The 16,804-nt window shown below is 41.1% G+C and overlaps 1 protein-coding gene across 1 annotated transcript in view; it reads left to right on the forward strand.

The window, feature by feature from the left end:
- The window catches only part of slc44a1 (solute carrier family 44 member 1), a 56,996-nt gene extending 45,012 nt beyond the window's left edge, over positions 1-11,984 (forward strand). The window contains exons 13-16 of the mRNA XM_033018220.1: positions 2,100-2,237; positions 3,125-3,361; positions 3,854-3,922; positions 8,981-11,984. Coding sequence (XP_032874111.1) covers positions 2,100-2,237; positions 3,125-3,361; positions 3,854-3,922; positions 8,981-9,004 — 468 coding nt within the window. The 3' untranslated portion in view covers positions 9,005-11,984. The remainder of the gene's footprint in view (positions 1-2,099; positions 2,238-3,124; positions 3,362-3,853; positions 3,923-8,980) is intronic.
- The last annotated feature ends 4,820 nt before the right edge of the window (positions 11,985-16,804 follow it).

Here is a 16,804-nt window from a genome sequence, read left to right on the forward strand (position 1 = left end):
CCAGTGGCAGAAGTATTGTAATCTGAGGAGCTCTAGAGTGGACTACCTGAACAGATGGTATACGCATATTCAACAATGGGCCTGTTTGTGCTTGTGGCTCAGAGGGGAATCAGGAGTATTCAGCTGCTCTCAGTCACGAAATTCATTCAACCCTGCTGGGAGTTCAATTGTGGAGTCTTGTCTTGTGTCGATTCCCTCACAAGGACAATGTTGAGGAATCCAGTTTACTCCCCCCCCCCCCCCTCCGCCCCCCTGGATATATTGCCAAGAGCACCATCAATCCTCAACCAGACTTGACTTGTCTGTCGAAGTCCTCATTTGTATGATGTTTATGATGCAGTCATGTGTGTAGATGGTGTAGAGCAGGGGGCTCAGCACGCAGCCCTGTGGAGAGCCGGTACTGAGGCTGAGGGCCGTGGATGTGTGATGGCCCACTCTGACTCTCTGGCTGCGACCCGACAGGAAGCTATTTATCCACATGCAGGTGGAGTGTGGAAGTCCCGTCATCCAGTTTGTCCACCAGTTTGTGGGGAAGGATGGTATTAAAAGCAGAGCTGTAGTCTTGAGCTTGAGTATTATAAAGGAAATTTCCCACCCCGGAAACTCCCTGTTTGAACTGTTGCCGTCAGGCAGACGGTACAGATCTACAAGGACAAGGACAAACAGACTTAAAAACAGTTTTTACCCCACTGCTATAAAGGCACAAAATGTAGCCGCCAAGGAACGCAGGGGCGATACATACTAAGGGACTGTGGTACACTGTGAAATCGACAGAAGGATGTAGGGTTGGGTGTTTATGCGTGCTATTTTCATGATATTTATTTTAGTTGTTTATCTTTTTTTAATATTTTACCTTGTATGTATCGTTAACTTTTAGAAATGTTTGAATGGTGCACTGACTGGCTGACATTTTTAAATTTTGTTGTACATGGTTCATGTTACAATGGCAATAAAGAAACTATTCTATTCTTAATCTGGAGGTTGGGAGGAAAAGGATGGGTTGCTTATTTCTTATTGTTTAGTTTCATTTAGAGATACATCGCGGAAACAGGCCCTTCGGCCCACCGGGTCCGCGCCGACCAGCGATCCTCGCACACCAACACTATCCTGCACACACTAGGGACAATTTTTACATTTTACCATGCCAATTAACCTACGAACCTGTACGTCTTTGTATACTTTGTTTTAAAGGTGCTATTCATTTGTGTAAAGGGATTTTTTTTAATCGCATACAACAATCTTGGTCTATTAAATCCATTTGAATACCAGACATCTTTTTTGAAAAAAAAACATTAAATTGCTGACCTAGATTTGGCACAACAGGAAGCCTGCCCCCCCATCTCTGCCTCCTCCAAAGCCCCTTGGTATTCTGGTACCTGATCAATACCTCGCCATATGCTTAATACGCCTTCCAAGTTGTGGGAGGATCAGGTCAGCTACATGGAATGAGCTGCAAATGCAGGCAATGGCTGAATTTGCTCTAATAACATTTCAGAAGGAAATTGGAAACATTTGACAGATTACTGGACTATGGCTGAAAGACAGGGGAATAAGAATAATTGGACCTCTCGCAGTGCTGACATGGTTAAACAGGGAGAAATAGTCTTTACTATATTGTTCTGATTCTATGATAACTAATTGGAAATTATAAATTGTACAGGATGCACTTCATAGAGGAATATGGGAGCCTGATAAAGTGTAGGCTCCTGGGACCTCAAATTTGAACTTGAAAGAATTATTGCTCATGGGATAGATGTTGAAAGTTAAAGCCAGAGCATATGACAAAACTGAGAAAATTTGAGAGCATCTGATAAAAAAGTAACAAAATATATCAAATGTGATGTGAAATGTTTATCACAAAAACAAGTCATGGGAGCAATTGGCACATAATGCAGTGTAAAATATAAACAAAGTCAGTTTACCCCCCCGAATGTCAACCTTGTACACTTGATTATTCCAATCTCAAACATACATAATGAAGGACATTTTCAAGTTGACACAGTCAAATTATTTTATTAAAGGAATATTTCATGAAGTAAATAAAGATATTTCCACTTGAAGTACAGGTATTAATGGTTTTGAATGTTTTATATTGATAGAATGCATATATAGCATCAGCCATAAATGGTACCAGCTTCTGCACATCCGCCAAGGATGCTATCGTGATTCTGGTGGAGAATGCACTGAGAGTGGCAGCAATTAATACAGTTGGCGATTTTGTGCTGTTACTGGGAAAGGTTTGTGAATTGTCTATTTTGGCTTTGTTATTATATCTAATGAACTATTTGAAGATCCATCCCGATCTGCACAGAGTGCAGCATCCTGTGTAACTGTGAATCCCGTAATCTGAAAGTGAGGAGAAACAGAACTAACATTAGGCCAATGCTATTTCACCAAAACTGTAAACATATTGATGATGACCAAAACACGAGGATGCAGTGGAAGGGTGGAAAATACAGAATGCAAATGGATTTTTGTGGTTAATGGAATGTAGTAGAGCTGGTGTTGTGGTTCAGCATTTAACCTCCTTACATGAACCTCTTTCCCTATTTCTCTCATCTCTAAATGTGCAGTCTTCCCCAGATGTTTTGCTCCTCCAATTCTGACCGCATCAAAGACTAAATCTATTTACCCCATTATTGATGGCTCTGACTATCAATCCTGGAGTTTCCTATCTCACCAACCTACTCTTTTCCACATCTTTCATTATCTTTTCCTCTGTTGGAGGAAGCTTTGAGGAGCATCCTAATCAAATATAACATTGGTCATCTGTCCTATTATCTCTTTCTAGAACTTGTTGTTAAGTGTTTTTGTGTAGCACCTGGGGTCAATTTGCTACATTGTTGGTTGCACTCGCATGGCATTTGACATATTTGAATTTAAGAATGAGTTGTTGAAACCTCCATTTTATTGATTTGCTTATGAACCATGCCATGATTTTGGAACGTTTAGTTTAGTTTTCTTTACTTTACAAATAAAAAATTAAGATTTTCCTTTTCCTAAACTCATACAACAATGTCTGCACTCAAATGCATACATTTAAACAGTTGTAAAATATTTCTGAGCCTTATTGTTTTCATATAATCCCATTGGTTAATCTATTTCTATTCTGTTCTATTTTCAGCTCCTTATCGTGTTTATCTCAGGTTTTGTTGGTATAATTCTACTCGACTATCAGCGAGATTATACGGTGTGGGTCCTGCCACTTATCATTATTTGCCTGTTTGCCTTCTTCGTGTCACATTGCTTCTTGTCCATTTATGAGATGGTGGTGGATGTCCTTTTCCTCTGCTTTGCGGTTGACTGCAAATACAATGATGGGAGTTCTGGACGAGAGTATTACATGGATAAAGGTTTAATGGTGAGTTAAAGAGAAAGTTCTTGTGTGGAACTTGATTGAAGGTTTTCCTGGAGGTTTGTGTTGGAATAATTAACAAACATTCTGCTGGATTAAGATCAAGATCTTGTACTTGGAGAAGTTTTTCATGTTGGACCATGTTAAATACCACAGTATCACAGATCTTCCATGAATAACAAGTTGAAATAATTTAATGTTTCAGTGCTAACACATCTGCCCTCCCCCACTTATCATTAAACAAGATGAAACAAGCTGATTCTGTAGTCGCTCCCTTTTCAAAAAGTTAATTCATGTTGTAGGGCCCAATTTGAGAATTGTGAGTTTTAATTTATTCAATATTGCATTCATCAACATAGCAATTCAAGTTTTGATTTAAATATTTAATAAACTTGCTAAAGGATTTCTGTGTGCATGCAAAAATGATCATATTTTGTTTGTTTATGGTCTTTTGTTTAATAGGAATCTTCAATACACTTGTTATGGTTTTTGTTTCAGGAATTCATGGATGATAGCAAGAAAGCAATGCGATCTGCCACTGGTAATGTGGCTGAAATGAGATCAATGGTAGGTAACAGTGAGGAATCGGCCATCCTCGAGGAGTTTCACTGTTACTACTTGTGTGTCTCTGTCTTTGTCGACTGGTCTCACTCTGGTGAAGTCTTTGCTTTGTGCATTACTCAGGATCTCCTGCTCTTCCTCTTTATCTATTTGCCAATCAGCTGGGTGGGAGTATTATTTTCCTTATTTCGTCCCCCCTCTGTGGCAGTTAGCTGAGATGGGACTGGGTAGTAGTTTCTTTATGTGCTTTTTGACTGGCATTGAAGCCCAATGTCTACTCAACCTGCTGATAATTATTATTTATTCTTTCAACGGTATGGATAATTATTTTTAAATATTGTTTTATTTTGTAGTGGGGCCACTTCCTTCATTATTGCCCTGATTAGTTAAATAACGATATATTTTGGCAGGTTTGCACTTGCCCTGTCAACTCTATAATCCCTGCTAAATCCCAATCAGTGGGACCATTAAGATTAAATAGAGGCATATTAAGGCGAACATATCTGGGAGGGTTGAGAATTGAAATGTAGCAAGTTGCATGCTGTTGCACATCACTTTTTCAGGGTATTCCTGCTGGTAATGTCTTTGCATTGCTTTGATTAAGTTGTTAAACATTAATTTTAAATCTAGGTCTGGAGCAATTAGCATAATGTACACCCAGATCGCACCATAATGCACTATTTTGTCTTTTTAAACCAATCAGGCATTTCCTTTAAAAAAAAATAAAAAAATTGCTAAGGAACAATAAATAACTGCAGAATGAGATGTTGAGTTCAGATAGCTGCACCCAGATTTCGAAAAATAAGCACACAAATAAGTTTGGTCAGCAGTTTATTAGCAATTAGTAAATTCATTTCTCATTTGTATGGTTAATGCTGCATTGTTTTCTTGGTGAAATATTTGCTTAATTTTGGGGTTAGTAGGTACATTGCTCTGAGATTTATTTTTGCACGAGTAGGGTTTGGTTTCATTTTGTAACTTTTTCTGAAGATGATAGATTTTTGGACATTGCACTTTTCAAAGGTTATTTTTGATGCACTGGTAGCCTAACACTCGAGATTTAATTATTTAAAAAAATTATCTTCACTTTGTTCACGAGAGCTCTGATATTCAAAATTAATATGGTCTACACTTGTCTAATCTTTGCTGCTGCAGTGGAATTTTGGACGTTATGGAATTGTCCAATTACTGAATTATTCCATTATCTTGCTTTCTTCAACTAATGCTTTTAAAGTTCTTTTTGTGTTGTGAATTAAACTAATTTCTAAATTGCTTTCTACCTTAATTTTCTTTTCATGTGTCACTGTATGTGATTCGTTTTCATCTGTGTTTGGAGTAAGTGAACATTTTTTTTCTGCTGGGTCTTTCTGGGAAAAAAAGCTGTTTTAAAAAAACAAAAACAAAAAAAAAACATTTTGAGGATTGAGATTTGTCAGTTTGAGAATTTGAGTAAATGCTTCCTCCAACAAAAGAGATTGAATTTGTATTTGGTTAATAAAGTCCACTTAATATGGGTCACATGGCTAGTAATTCATGGAACAAGATCTAACAATGCTAACATTTGCATTAACATGTACTCTGTTTTAATGCTACTGACTGAGGGAAAATAGTACTTTATTTTCTAGAGATAGACACAAAGTGCTGGAGTAACTCAGCGGGCTAGGCAGCATCTCTGTAGAGAAGGAATGGGTGACGTTTCGGGTCGAGACCCTTCAGATGTCTTGACCCGAAACGTCACCCATCCCTTCTTTCCACAGACGCTGCCAGTCTCACTGAGCTACTCCACCACATTGTGTCTATCCTTAGTTTAAACCAGCATCTGCAGTTCATTCTTACACTATTTTCCAGTATTTACTGATCTTTATTGTAAATATTAACTCCATGCTAATTCTAAGTGGCAACTGTATGGAATTTACAATTTGCTTCGCATGGTTTTCAATGCGCATCACTCCCATTTATCTCTGGGATGAGATGAGCTTGTTAATGGCATGCGCTATTCAGTGGCTTTGCAGTGATGCAAACAAGCAGAAGAGTAAAAGCACTGACCCAAAACAGTGCACAATTGCTGTAAAGAAAATGAAGATTCTTTTAAAAGTTCAGTTGAGGGAGTTTGCTCCAAGGCTGTTTGAGCTAGCAGATAATTTACAAAGGGTCTCCAGCATTAAACCAAGCATTTAATAGCCATGGTTTAAAAAAGAAAAGTTGACTGATGCTAAACAGCTCCCCCTCCTCAAGCTAAACCTGAAATATAAACTATTGAACTAAAGATGTATGGCTCTTGGATATATTTTCGGAATTGTCATGTGTAGCTGAGGGTGTGGGGCAAGAAAGCTTGCGAGAATATAAAAACTGACCGTAAAAGCTTCTTTAGATATGAAGAAGGAAAAGATTGGTAAAGACAAATATAGGTCACTTACTCTCAGAGACAGATGAATTTAGAATGGGGAAACAAGGAAATAGCAGTTAAACGAGTACTTTGGTTCTGTCTTCACTAAGGAAGACACAAACAATCTCCCTGTAATACTAGGGGACCGAGGATCTAATGGGAGGGAGGAACTGGAGGCAATTCACATTAGTCAGGAAATTGTGTTAGGTAAACTGTTGGGATTGAAAGCAGATAAATCTCCAGGGCCTGTTGGTCTGCATCCCAGAGGACTCAAGGAGGTGGCCCTAGAAATTGGTGATCATTCGCCAACGTTCTCTCGACTCTGGCTACCCTCCAGTTCACAGGAACTGATCCAATGTAACTGCTTTTTAAGAAAGGAGGGAGAGAGAAAATGGGGAATTATATACCAGTTAGCCTTGCATCGATAGTGGGGAAGATGCTTGTCGATTATTAAATATATTATAGCAGCGCGTTTGGAAAACAGGATCGGTCAAAGTCAGCATGGATTTATGAAGGGAAAATCATGCTTGACTAATGTTCTGGAATTTTTTTGAGGATGTAATGAGTAGAATGGATAAGGGAGAGCCAGTGGATGTGGTGTATCTGGACTTTCAAAAAGCTTATGACAAGGCCCCACACATGAGATTAGTGTGCAAAATTAGAGCACATGGTATTGGGGGTAGGGTATTGACATGGATAGAGAACTGGTTGGCAGACAGGAAGCAAAGAGTAGGAATTAATGGGTCCTTTTCAGAATGGCAGGCAGTGACTAGTGGAGTGTCGCAAGGCTCGGTGCTTGGACCCCTGTTGTTAACAATATATATTAATGATTTAGACGAGGAAATTAAATGTGACATCTCCAAGTTTGCGGATGACACAAAGCTGGGTGGCAGTGTGAGCTGCGATGAGGATGCTATGAGGCTGCAGGGTGACTTGGATAGGTTGGGTGAGTGGGCAGAAGTATGGCAGATGCAGAATAATGTGGATAAATGTGAGGTTATCCACTTTGGTGGTAAGAATGGGAATGCAGATTACTATCTGAATGGTGTCAGATTAGGAAAAGGGGAGGTGCAACGAGACTTGGGTCGGCTTGTACATCAGTCATTGAAAGTAAGCATGCACGTACAGGATGCAGTGAAGAAAGCTAATGGCATGTTGGCCTTCATTGCGAGAGGATTTGAGTTTAGGAGCAAGGAAGTGCTACTGCAGTTGTACAAGGCCCTGGTGAGACCGCACCTGGAGTATTGTGTGCAATTTTGGTTTCCTAATTTGAGGAAGGATATTATTGCTATTGAGGGAGTGAGGCGTAGGTTCACCAGGTTAATTCCCGGGAAGGCGGGACGGACATGATGAAAGAATGGGTCGACTGGGCTTGTATTCACTGGAATTTAGAAGGATGAGAGGAGGTCTTGTATAGAAATAAAATTCTTAGAGGATTGGACAGGCTAGATGCAGGAAAAATGTTCCCGATGTTGGAGTCCAGAACCAGGGGTCACAGTTAACAATAAGGGGTAGGCCATTTAGGACTGGGATGAGGAATAACTTCTTCACCCAGAGTTGTGAATCTGTGGAATTCTCTGCCACAGAAGGCAGTGGAGGCCAATTCACTGGATGTTTTCAAGATAGAGTCAGATTTAGCTCTTAAGGCTAAAGGAATCAAGGGATATGGGGGGGGAAAAACAGGAACGGGGTACTGATTTTAGATGATCAGCCATGATCACATTGAATGGCGGTGCTGGTTCGAAGATCCGAATGGCCTACTCCTGCACCTATTTTTCAATGTTTCTATGATCAGTATTTTAATAGGGTGTCAACCTAGGTTTCAACTCTGGAGTAAAAATTGAACCTACAACTTTTCAACTCCATTGAGAGTGCTTCCCCCAAATCTATGAATAATATTTAATTTTGGGTTTATTCCCCATGTTATGAACTGCATGAAAATGCCAAACCTGTAAGTAACTCGATATTGAAATAATACATTTCTTAAAATTTACATTGTTGAACGAAATCTATAACCAGCTCAAAACAAACCTTAATCAAGGTTTTAAATGTGTATGGTATTAACGTTGCATAATCCATTGTAGATTATATTTCTAAAGTAAAAGGTGTTTGTATTTTATAACTGTAAATTTTCTGCTTGATGAATTGTGTTCTGTGATTTGAGCAAACAGCTGGTTCCTTAGGGCTAATGCTTCCTGTAGTTAATTCTCTTCAAATCATTTAGGAGCTTGCAAATTGGTTTCTGTTTCTTGTATTGCAGTACTGACTACAGTTCAGAAATATCTAATTGTCTGCAAGGAACCTTGGAGATCTTGATACGAAAGAGACTAGAAATTGCAAGGCCTTTTCTCAGTAGTTTGATATCATATTATTTTGACGTAATATTTTTGGTTAATGAAATGGGGGCAAATGACTAAATATGAGCCAAAAGACTATATTTAATCAACAGCTCTCCCATCAGTTTTGCGGGTGGGGGGAGTTGAGGGGTTGAAAAACTATTTACAAAATAGATATGGATAGAAAACAGCTTTTACATTTTTTGAGGTGTCCATTGTTGTGCAAAAAATTTGAAGGTGATTTATTTATATTAAAAAAGTCGTGGGGAAAATATTTTTTTTAATTAAAAATATTATCTTTTCAAGTAGTCTAAGATTGCATGTACTGTTTGTCTTTTCTAGGCCTCTGGAGCTGGTAACGCTTGATTTCAGGATATCTGTGGAACGCAGGCAATACATCACCTTTGTACCTTTGTGCATTCCTATTAACCCACAAAAGAGAAGGGAGTTTAATAATGTGTTTGGAGGTTAATTTAATTTTAACCTTTTCTAATTAGAATGTTGCCAATTTGCAGTAACATGGAACTTGTTCAAAGCTGGGTTTAGCTGTATGACAGAAAATGTATATTAACATGCAGAGGGAGAATCGTATAACCATTTACTGCTTTGGAAAGTGACCATTTTTGTAACATTTTGCTTTATAGATATTATAATCATGCACTCATTTTGAATGCAGAACCTGCAGGATATTTTATATGAAAGCGGTGCTGTAGTACTTTTTAAAATAGCATAACGATATTTTAAATATTTGCTTCATTTGGCTTGCGTAGCACTTTGCAGTCCTGTTGCAACATTCCTTTGAAACTGCTATGCTAAAAAAACTCAGGATGAAACTGTCACCTTTCTATAACTTGTCAGGGAAACTATTAAACCTTGGGTTTCTATAAATGGATGTAACTAAATATAGTATGCGGGGATGTTTTGCATGCAGGATGAAAGATTGGTCACAGAATGTGTAGACTTGAATCTGGGCTTTACTCGGCTCCTGCTGCGGGGATCATTCAACACGAAGATGAACACTAGAGATCAAAAATATTTTGTTTGTTATTTGGCCTCCATTGAGAGAGCTGACCACAACTAAGAAAGTAGATGAGGCCCATAGTTATCATTGGTGCCTCTGAGTTAGAGGTTGGGAGAATGATTAGTTGTCTTTTGATTGCTGGTTGTCACCCAGAGACCCAGAGGAAGGAGCTTATGGATGTTGGACAAGTTTAATTGGATGATGTAGCTTGCCCTCAGATGCCTGAGGAACTAAATCCTATCAGGTCTAGGGAAAGAAGATTTGTTTTAAAAATACAACAGCAAATATCATTTGGGAAAGTGCTGAACTTGCACATTTTATTTATATTGCCACTTGGTAAGTAGAGTGAGGTGGAGCTGTGGGAGAGCTGGCAGTTTGGGGCGATGGAGTTGGATGTGTTGGGAGATGGAATGATAGCCATAAAGTTTGCAATAATGAATGGAAATAGTGGAGATATTGAGGTCATGCAGCATCTCTGGGGATCACTGCCTGACCTGAGTTTATCCAATATTTTCCGTTAAATGCAAATTTGGTTTAGAGCTAGATGACGGTTGAGCCATTATTAAGATCAAATTCAATTTACTTTATCATCTAAAGTGGGTTTTGTTCCCTCTTAGTTTCCAAGACAATAATGCAAAAAAAAAAGTCACAACCTATGTTGCAACGTCCATAACGCTTACTTGAAATGATCAGGTCTTTGAATTATAGGTTTCTTGACATTGCTCCTAACTCAGCTGATTAGTCAGTCTAGGGCTCTGGAGTTTATTAGATTGCCAGAGTCAAGTCACTGTCTGTGTTGTGAGTAAAATTATATTACTGGTACCCTGATAAGTTGAACCAGCACTATTAGTGTGTTGTAAGGCTTTAGCTAGGATGGCTGGTACAAAATCCATAGGGTCATATGCATTGTGCACCTATCTATCCTATAATGCAGTGTCTCCTGCAGCGAAATCTTAAACTTACTGAAGGACGTTGTAGTTAGCCTTGTTAATCATGTTCAGAATCTGCTACTTCATTCCTGCCAATCCAATCACAATTGTCCTATGAATACATATAATCATTAGAAAACCAATAAGTACTGAACAAAATGGTGAGAATCATTTTGATAGAAGATAAGAGATAAAGCAAAATTAGACGTCGTAGAAATCTGAAACAGATTTAAGATGGTTGTCCAAAGAGAAGAAAAGTATAGAATAAATAAATGCATTTGTAATAAATAAAGAGTAAATTGTAATAAATAAAGAGTAATAAATAAATACATTTGTGGGGAAGCTGGACACGCACATGAAGAAGGTTACACTGGTAGATTTAGACAAGGCTATACTAGAAAGGGCTTGAATGGAGCATTAACAGGTTAATTGCCTGCTTCCATGTTATACATCCTATGTAATCAAATATACTCGGGGCTTTATAAGGATTTAGTTAATTTTTAGTCATTTGCATACGATTCCAAAATTGTATTGTAGATCCTTTTCAAAAAGGAAGAGATGCAACAACTGCTGCACTGTATTAATGCAACTCCAAAGTGAATTTGTAATAACTGACATAACCTTACTCTAGTTTTCTTTTCTCTTCATTTGTATTGCTGGGAATTGGCGTCACTTGTTGCCATAGTAAACCATTGATTGTTGCTGCACTTTTGAAGCAAAAGCTGAATGGTTGATAAAAATGCGTGAAAACTAAATTATCTATCTGTACTGTTCATCCATCTTTTGTGAATCAGATGCCCAGTCAGTTCATTGTGTACCCTTGATGAAATTGGATTTTTTTTTTTTTTAAATTGGTGATAAAACCTTTGGTTTAAAGGAAGTTTCAAAACAACTTTTTAAGGGACCAAACTGAATTGACTTCCATGCTAACTTTTTTATTTAAAATTTTTAATCACAAAACTTGCTGACTTCATATGGTAGTGACTTGAGTCAAATAATCATGTCTGTAGTTGGCGAAAATTTGAAGGGTATTTGACCTGTATCTAGGTCCATTGAAATATTTTGTACTCTGTAAGCTGTCTGGTCTACTTTCATGGGTTCTTGCAATTATAAAGCCATGAGTTTAAAACATAGTATTCAAAGTCTGTTACCATGTTCATTAAAACACCTGGAATACGCTATTGACCAAATAGTTGGAAAATGCTCAGGGTGAGTTCTCTTCAATGTGCCATTGGCAAATCCTACAGAGAATTGTGTTGTGTATTTCTTGCATTGGCTGTTGTCTGCTGTCACTAGCTACTGTACTCCACTAACTGAGATTTTTTTAATATCATGTAGTTGATTCCTGATGTATCATTTTTTTAATATTTGTATATTAAAATTTTAATAAAATTGCCATGCCTTGTTTATTATTGTCTACAAAAATATTGACATTTATTTTGTGTTAGAGCCTTTTAAAAAATATATATATATTCACAAAACCTAATGGGTCATGCCAGAGAAATGCATGGCATTTGAAAACTGGCTACTTTATCCCCACCATTTAAAATGTGAGGAAAATTGAATCCCAGCAAATTATCATCGTTTCAGGCCTTTTTTAATTTTGTCATCTGTTCCAACCAAAGCAATTACCTTTACAGTTATATTTTTCCAGTTGATATATTAACAGTTTTTAGAATAAAAACACACACAAAATAAGTGCCTGGGGTAAAGGCTAATTTAAACAAATTCCTGATACGTTGCTATATTCCACCATCTCTCAGTATTGAAGTATCGGTCACTGTAGAATGTGTAGGAATGTATTAGTGTGTAACTAGTTATCTTATCTAAAAATGGACACAAAATGCTGGTGTAACTCAGCGGGACAGGCAACATCTCTGGAGTGGAACAGGCGACGTTTCGGGTCGAGACTAGTTTTTCTAGTTATCTCATCTGGCAGCTGCTCATTAAATTTTTCCCCAAATCTGTCTTTTTGGATCTTTTCCACTAATTGGCTTCCCGTTTGTTTCATTTATATCAGTTACTGTTATGCTGTTCAGCATTCAAGATACAATGCCAGGATTTATCCCCAAAATGGTTTGATATTGTGGTTTGAACAAACAGGAACCGGATTATAATTTAGTTTTGTTTGTGTAATTGTAAATCAAATTGGCATGAAGGTATCTACAAATGAGCCTTTAAGTGTTGTGTTTGGCCATAATTTTTGATTTTGCAAATGGTGCGAAGGGAACGTGGCATTTTCTAATCCACTAGCAGGTTTGCCTGAGCCAAGCATGACATTTCCAAATACCTAAACATTTCAATCAGCACTCGCTGAAAAGATCATCCAATCTAACCATTGATTTTGCAATAAAATGATTACCATTTAAAGTATAAGTCCACATAGGTGGTGGGGAAGATGCTGGAGTCAATTATAAAAGATGAGATTGACGAACATTTGGATAGCAGTAACAGGATCGGTTCGAGTCAGCATGGATTTACGAAGGGGAAATCATGCTTGACTAATCTTCTGGAATTTTTTGAAGATGTATCTAGGAAAATGGACATGGGAGAGGCAGTGGATGTAGTGTACCTGGACTTTCAGAAAGCATTTGATAAGGTCCCACATGGGAGATTAGTGGACAAAATGAGGGCACATGCTATTGGGGGTAGAGTGCTGACATGGATAGAGAAGTGGTTGGCAGACAGGAAACAAAGAGTAGGGATTAACGGGTTCCTTTCAGAATGGCGGGCAGTGACTAGTGGGGCACCGCAAGGCTCGGTGCTGGGACCGCAGCTATTTACAAAATACGTCAATGATTTAGATGAAGGGATTCAAAGTAACATTAGCAAATTTGCAGATGACACAAAGCTGGGTGGCAGTGTGAACTGTGAGGAGGATGCTATGAGAATGCAGGGTGATTTGGACAGGTTGGGGGAGTGGGCAGATGCATGGCAGATGAAGTTTAATGCGGATAAATGTGAGGTTATCCACTTTGGTAGCAAAAGCAGGAAGGCAGATTACTATCTAATTGGCGTCAAGTTGGGAAAAGGGGAATTACAATGGGATCTGGGGGTCCTTGTACATCAGTCTATGAAAGTAAGCACGCAGGTACAAGAGGAATCGAATATAGGAGCAAAGATGTCCTTCTGCAGTTGTACAGGGCCCTAGTGAGACCACACCTAGAGTATTGTGTGCAGTTTTGGTCCCCTAATTTGAGGAAGGACATTCTTGCTATTGAGGGAGTGCAGTGTAGGTTTACAAGGTTAATTCCCAGGATGGCGGGGCTGTCATATGCTAGGCTTGTACACTCTGGAGTTTAGAAGGATGAGAGGGTATCTCATTGAAACATAGAATAGAATGCTATTTATTGTCATTCAAACCTAGGTTTGAACGAAATATCATTTCTACAGTTTTTTACATTACAAAACAATCCAAGACCCACACTTAACACAGTTTACATAAACATCCATCACTGAGTCTCCAACATCTCCTCACTGTGATGGAAGGCAAAGTCTTTATCTCTTCCCTTTGTTCCTTCTCCCGTGGTCCAGCAATCCCACTGCAGTGTCGAGGCGAACTGGGGCTCCGATGTTAAAGCCCCCGGCGGGCGATGGTAAGTCCTGAGGCCGTTTAAGCCACGCCGGGCGATGTTAGGCCCCGGCTCCATGTCCTTTAAACCCGTGGTTCCGGCAGGAGAAGTCGCCGTTGCGGAGCTCGGAAAAACGGTCTCCCACCAGGGACCTGCGAGCTCCCGATGTTACTGTCCACCGGGTCTGCGGCCGGTGCCTCCGAACTCCAAAGTCGGGTCGCAGCCGCACGCCACCACAACTCTTCCCGCTCCGAAGTTGGCCAGCTCCGCGATCCAGTTCCGCAGGCTCTGCAACTGGAGCCCCCAGGTTAGTCCTGGCCGGAGGTCGCCGCCGGCTCCACGATGTTAGGCCCAACGACATCCGAGACCCGACAGGGAATAGTCGGGTCCCCGCACAGGGAAGAGATTTAAAACGGTTTCCCCCACAGCACCCCCCCACATATACACAGCTAAAAAAAATTAATAAAATCTAACTCAAGACATACATTTAACAAGACAAAAATAAAAAAAGACAGACGACTGTAGTCGAGCCGCTGCCGTTAGGCGCCGCCACTCCCACATATAATATTGTTAAGGGTTTGGACACGCTATAGGCAGAAAACATGTTCCCGATGTTGGGTGAGTTAAGAACTAGGGGCCACAGTTTAAGAATAAGGAGTAAGCCATTTAGAACGGAGACGAGGAAACACTTTTTCTCACAGAGAGTGGTGAGTCTGTGGAATTCTCTGCCTCAGAGGGCGGTGGAGGCGGGTTCTCTGGATTCTTTCAAGAGAGAGCTAGATAGGGCTCTTAAAAATAGCGGAGTCAGGGGATATGGGGAGAAGGCAGGAACGGGGTACTGATTGGGAATGATCAGCCATGATCAGATTGAATGGCGGTGCTGGCTTGAAGGACCGAATGGCCTTCTACTGCACTTATTGTCTATTGTCTATAATATATAACACTGCAAACTGCATCTTATAGTAGAAGTCAAATAATTTTATACATGTGTATCTTATTCATGTGCACACAACAATACAGGGTTACAGGGTTTCCTTTATTGTCATTCAGACCGAAGTCTGAACGAAATTTCGTGCCTGCAGTCATACATACAATACAATAAAAAACAGCAATAAACACACATTAACATCCACCACAGTGAGTCCACCTAGCACCTCCTCACTGTGATGGAGGCAAAAGTCTTAGGTCTGCAGTCTCTTCCCTCCTCTTCTCCTTCTGCGCTGAGGCGATACCCCACCGGGCGATGTTAAAAACAGTCCCGCGGCTCAAACACCGCGGCCCGGGGTGGTCGAAGCTGCCGTCCACCAGTCCTGCTGACGCAGCCGCTGGCTCGCGGCCGAACCCCGGACTCAGGTCACCGCCACCAGAACTGCCGTCCCAGCCACCGGACCACTGCTCCAGCCCCGAGCCGGATCGCCCTCACGTGAGTACCGTTACCGTCTCAGCCTCGCGCCAGGCCGCCCCGACTGGGCACCGCTTCTCCCTCGGGCTGGGCCGCCCCGACTGGGCGCCGCTCCTCCCTCGGGCTGGGCCGCCCCGACTGGGCGCCGCTTCTCCCTCGGGCTGGGCCGCCCCGGGACTTGCTGTCTCTCCCTGCGGGGGAATGCGACCTTTTTGTCGTATTCCCCTTCTCTGCCTCCATCTGCGCTGAGGCCTAATGGCGGAGCTGGTGACCTCGAGGTTCAGGAGGCAGAGCCCGCCAGGACTCGCCCTGAGCTCGCTGACGTGAGGACGGCCCGGCTCGGGGCTGGAACAGGGCTTCCGTGAGGGGCTGTGACGATCCCGTGAGGACGGCCGGCCCGAGGAAGGAACGGTGCTCCCGTCGGAGTGGCCGAGCTCGGGGAGGTACGGCGTTCCCAGCCCGAGGGAGGAGCGGCGCCCAGTCGGGGCGGCCCAGCCCGAGGGAGAAGCGGCGCCCAGTCGGGGCGGCCCAGCCCGAGGGAGGAGCGGCGCCCAGTCGGGGCGGCCCAGTTAGTTTGAAATTAAATCTGGGAAAATTAGGTGTGAGTTCAGGTAGGGCACATGGCGGGGGGACATTAGGCTGTGGGAGAGCTGGGAAGGGTAGAGGAAGGAAGGAGAAAGCAAAGACTATCTGAAATTGGAGAAGTCAATGGTCATACCGCTGGTGTGTAACAAGTGGAATATGAGGTGTTTTTCCTCCAGTTTGCATATGGCCTCATCCTGGTAATGGAAGCGGCCCTGGTCAAAATGGGAAGGAAGTTAAACTAGTGCACAACCAGGAGATCCAATAGGCTTTGGCGGACTGAGCACATTTGTTTGGCAAAATGTTTCTAGATGGATATGGGATTGACTTAGATTGGGTATCTTGGTTGGCATGGAAGAGTCTGGCTGAAAGACCTATTTCTGTACGGTATGATTCTATGTCTATTATGACTGTCCTGTACTTCCCCTGTGAAGTACAGGCAAGTCTCGATGGTCACCAGCAGTAGGGTAGCAGATCTGTGCCATGCTCCTATTCCAAATGACTATAACCGACTGTGCCTGTGTAATTGCAAAGGAAAGACCAGTGTACAAGCCGAGTCTATCCAGTCTTTCTTCATATTAAAGTCCTGCCATCCCAGGAATCAGTCTGGTGAACCTTCTCTGTACTCCCTCTATGGCAAGAATGTATTTCCTCAGATTA

Source organism: Amblyraja radiata, chromosome 3, assembly GCF_010909765.2.
Source record: "Amblyraja radiata isolate CabotCenter1 chromosome 3, sAmbRad1.1.pri, whole genome shotgun sequence".
Classification (NCBI taxonomy): domain Eukaryota; kingdom Metazoa; phylum Chordata; class Chondrichthyes; order Rajiformes; family Rajidae; genus Amblyraja; species Amblyraja radiata.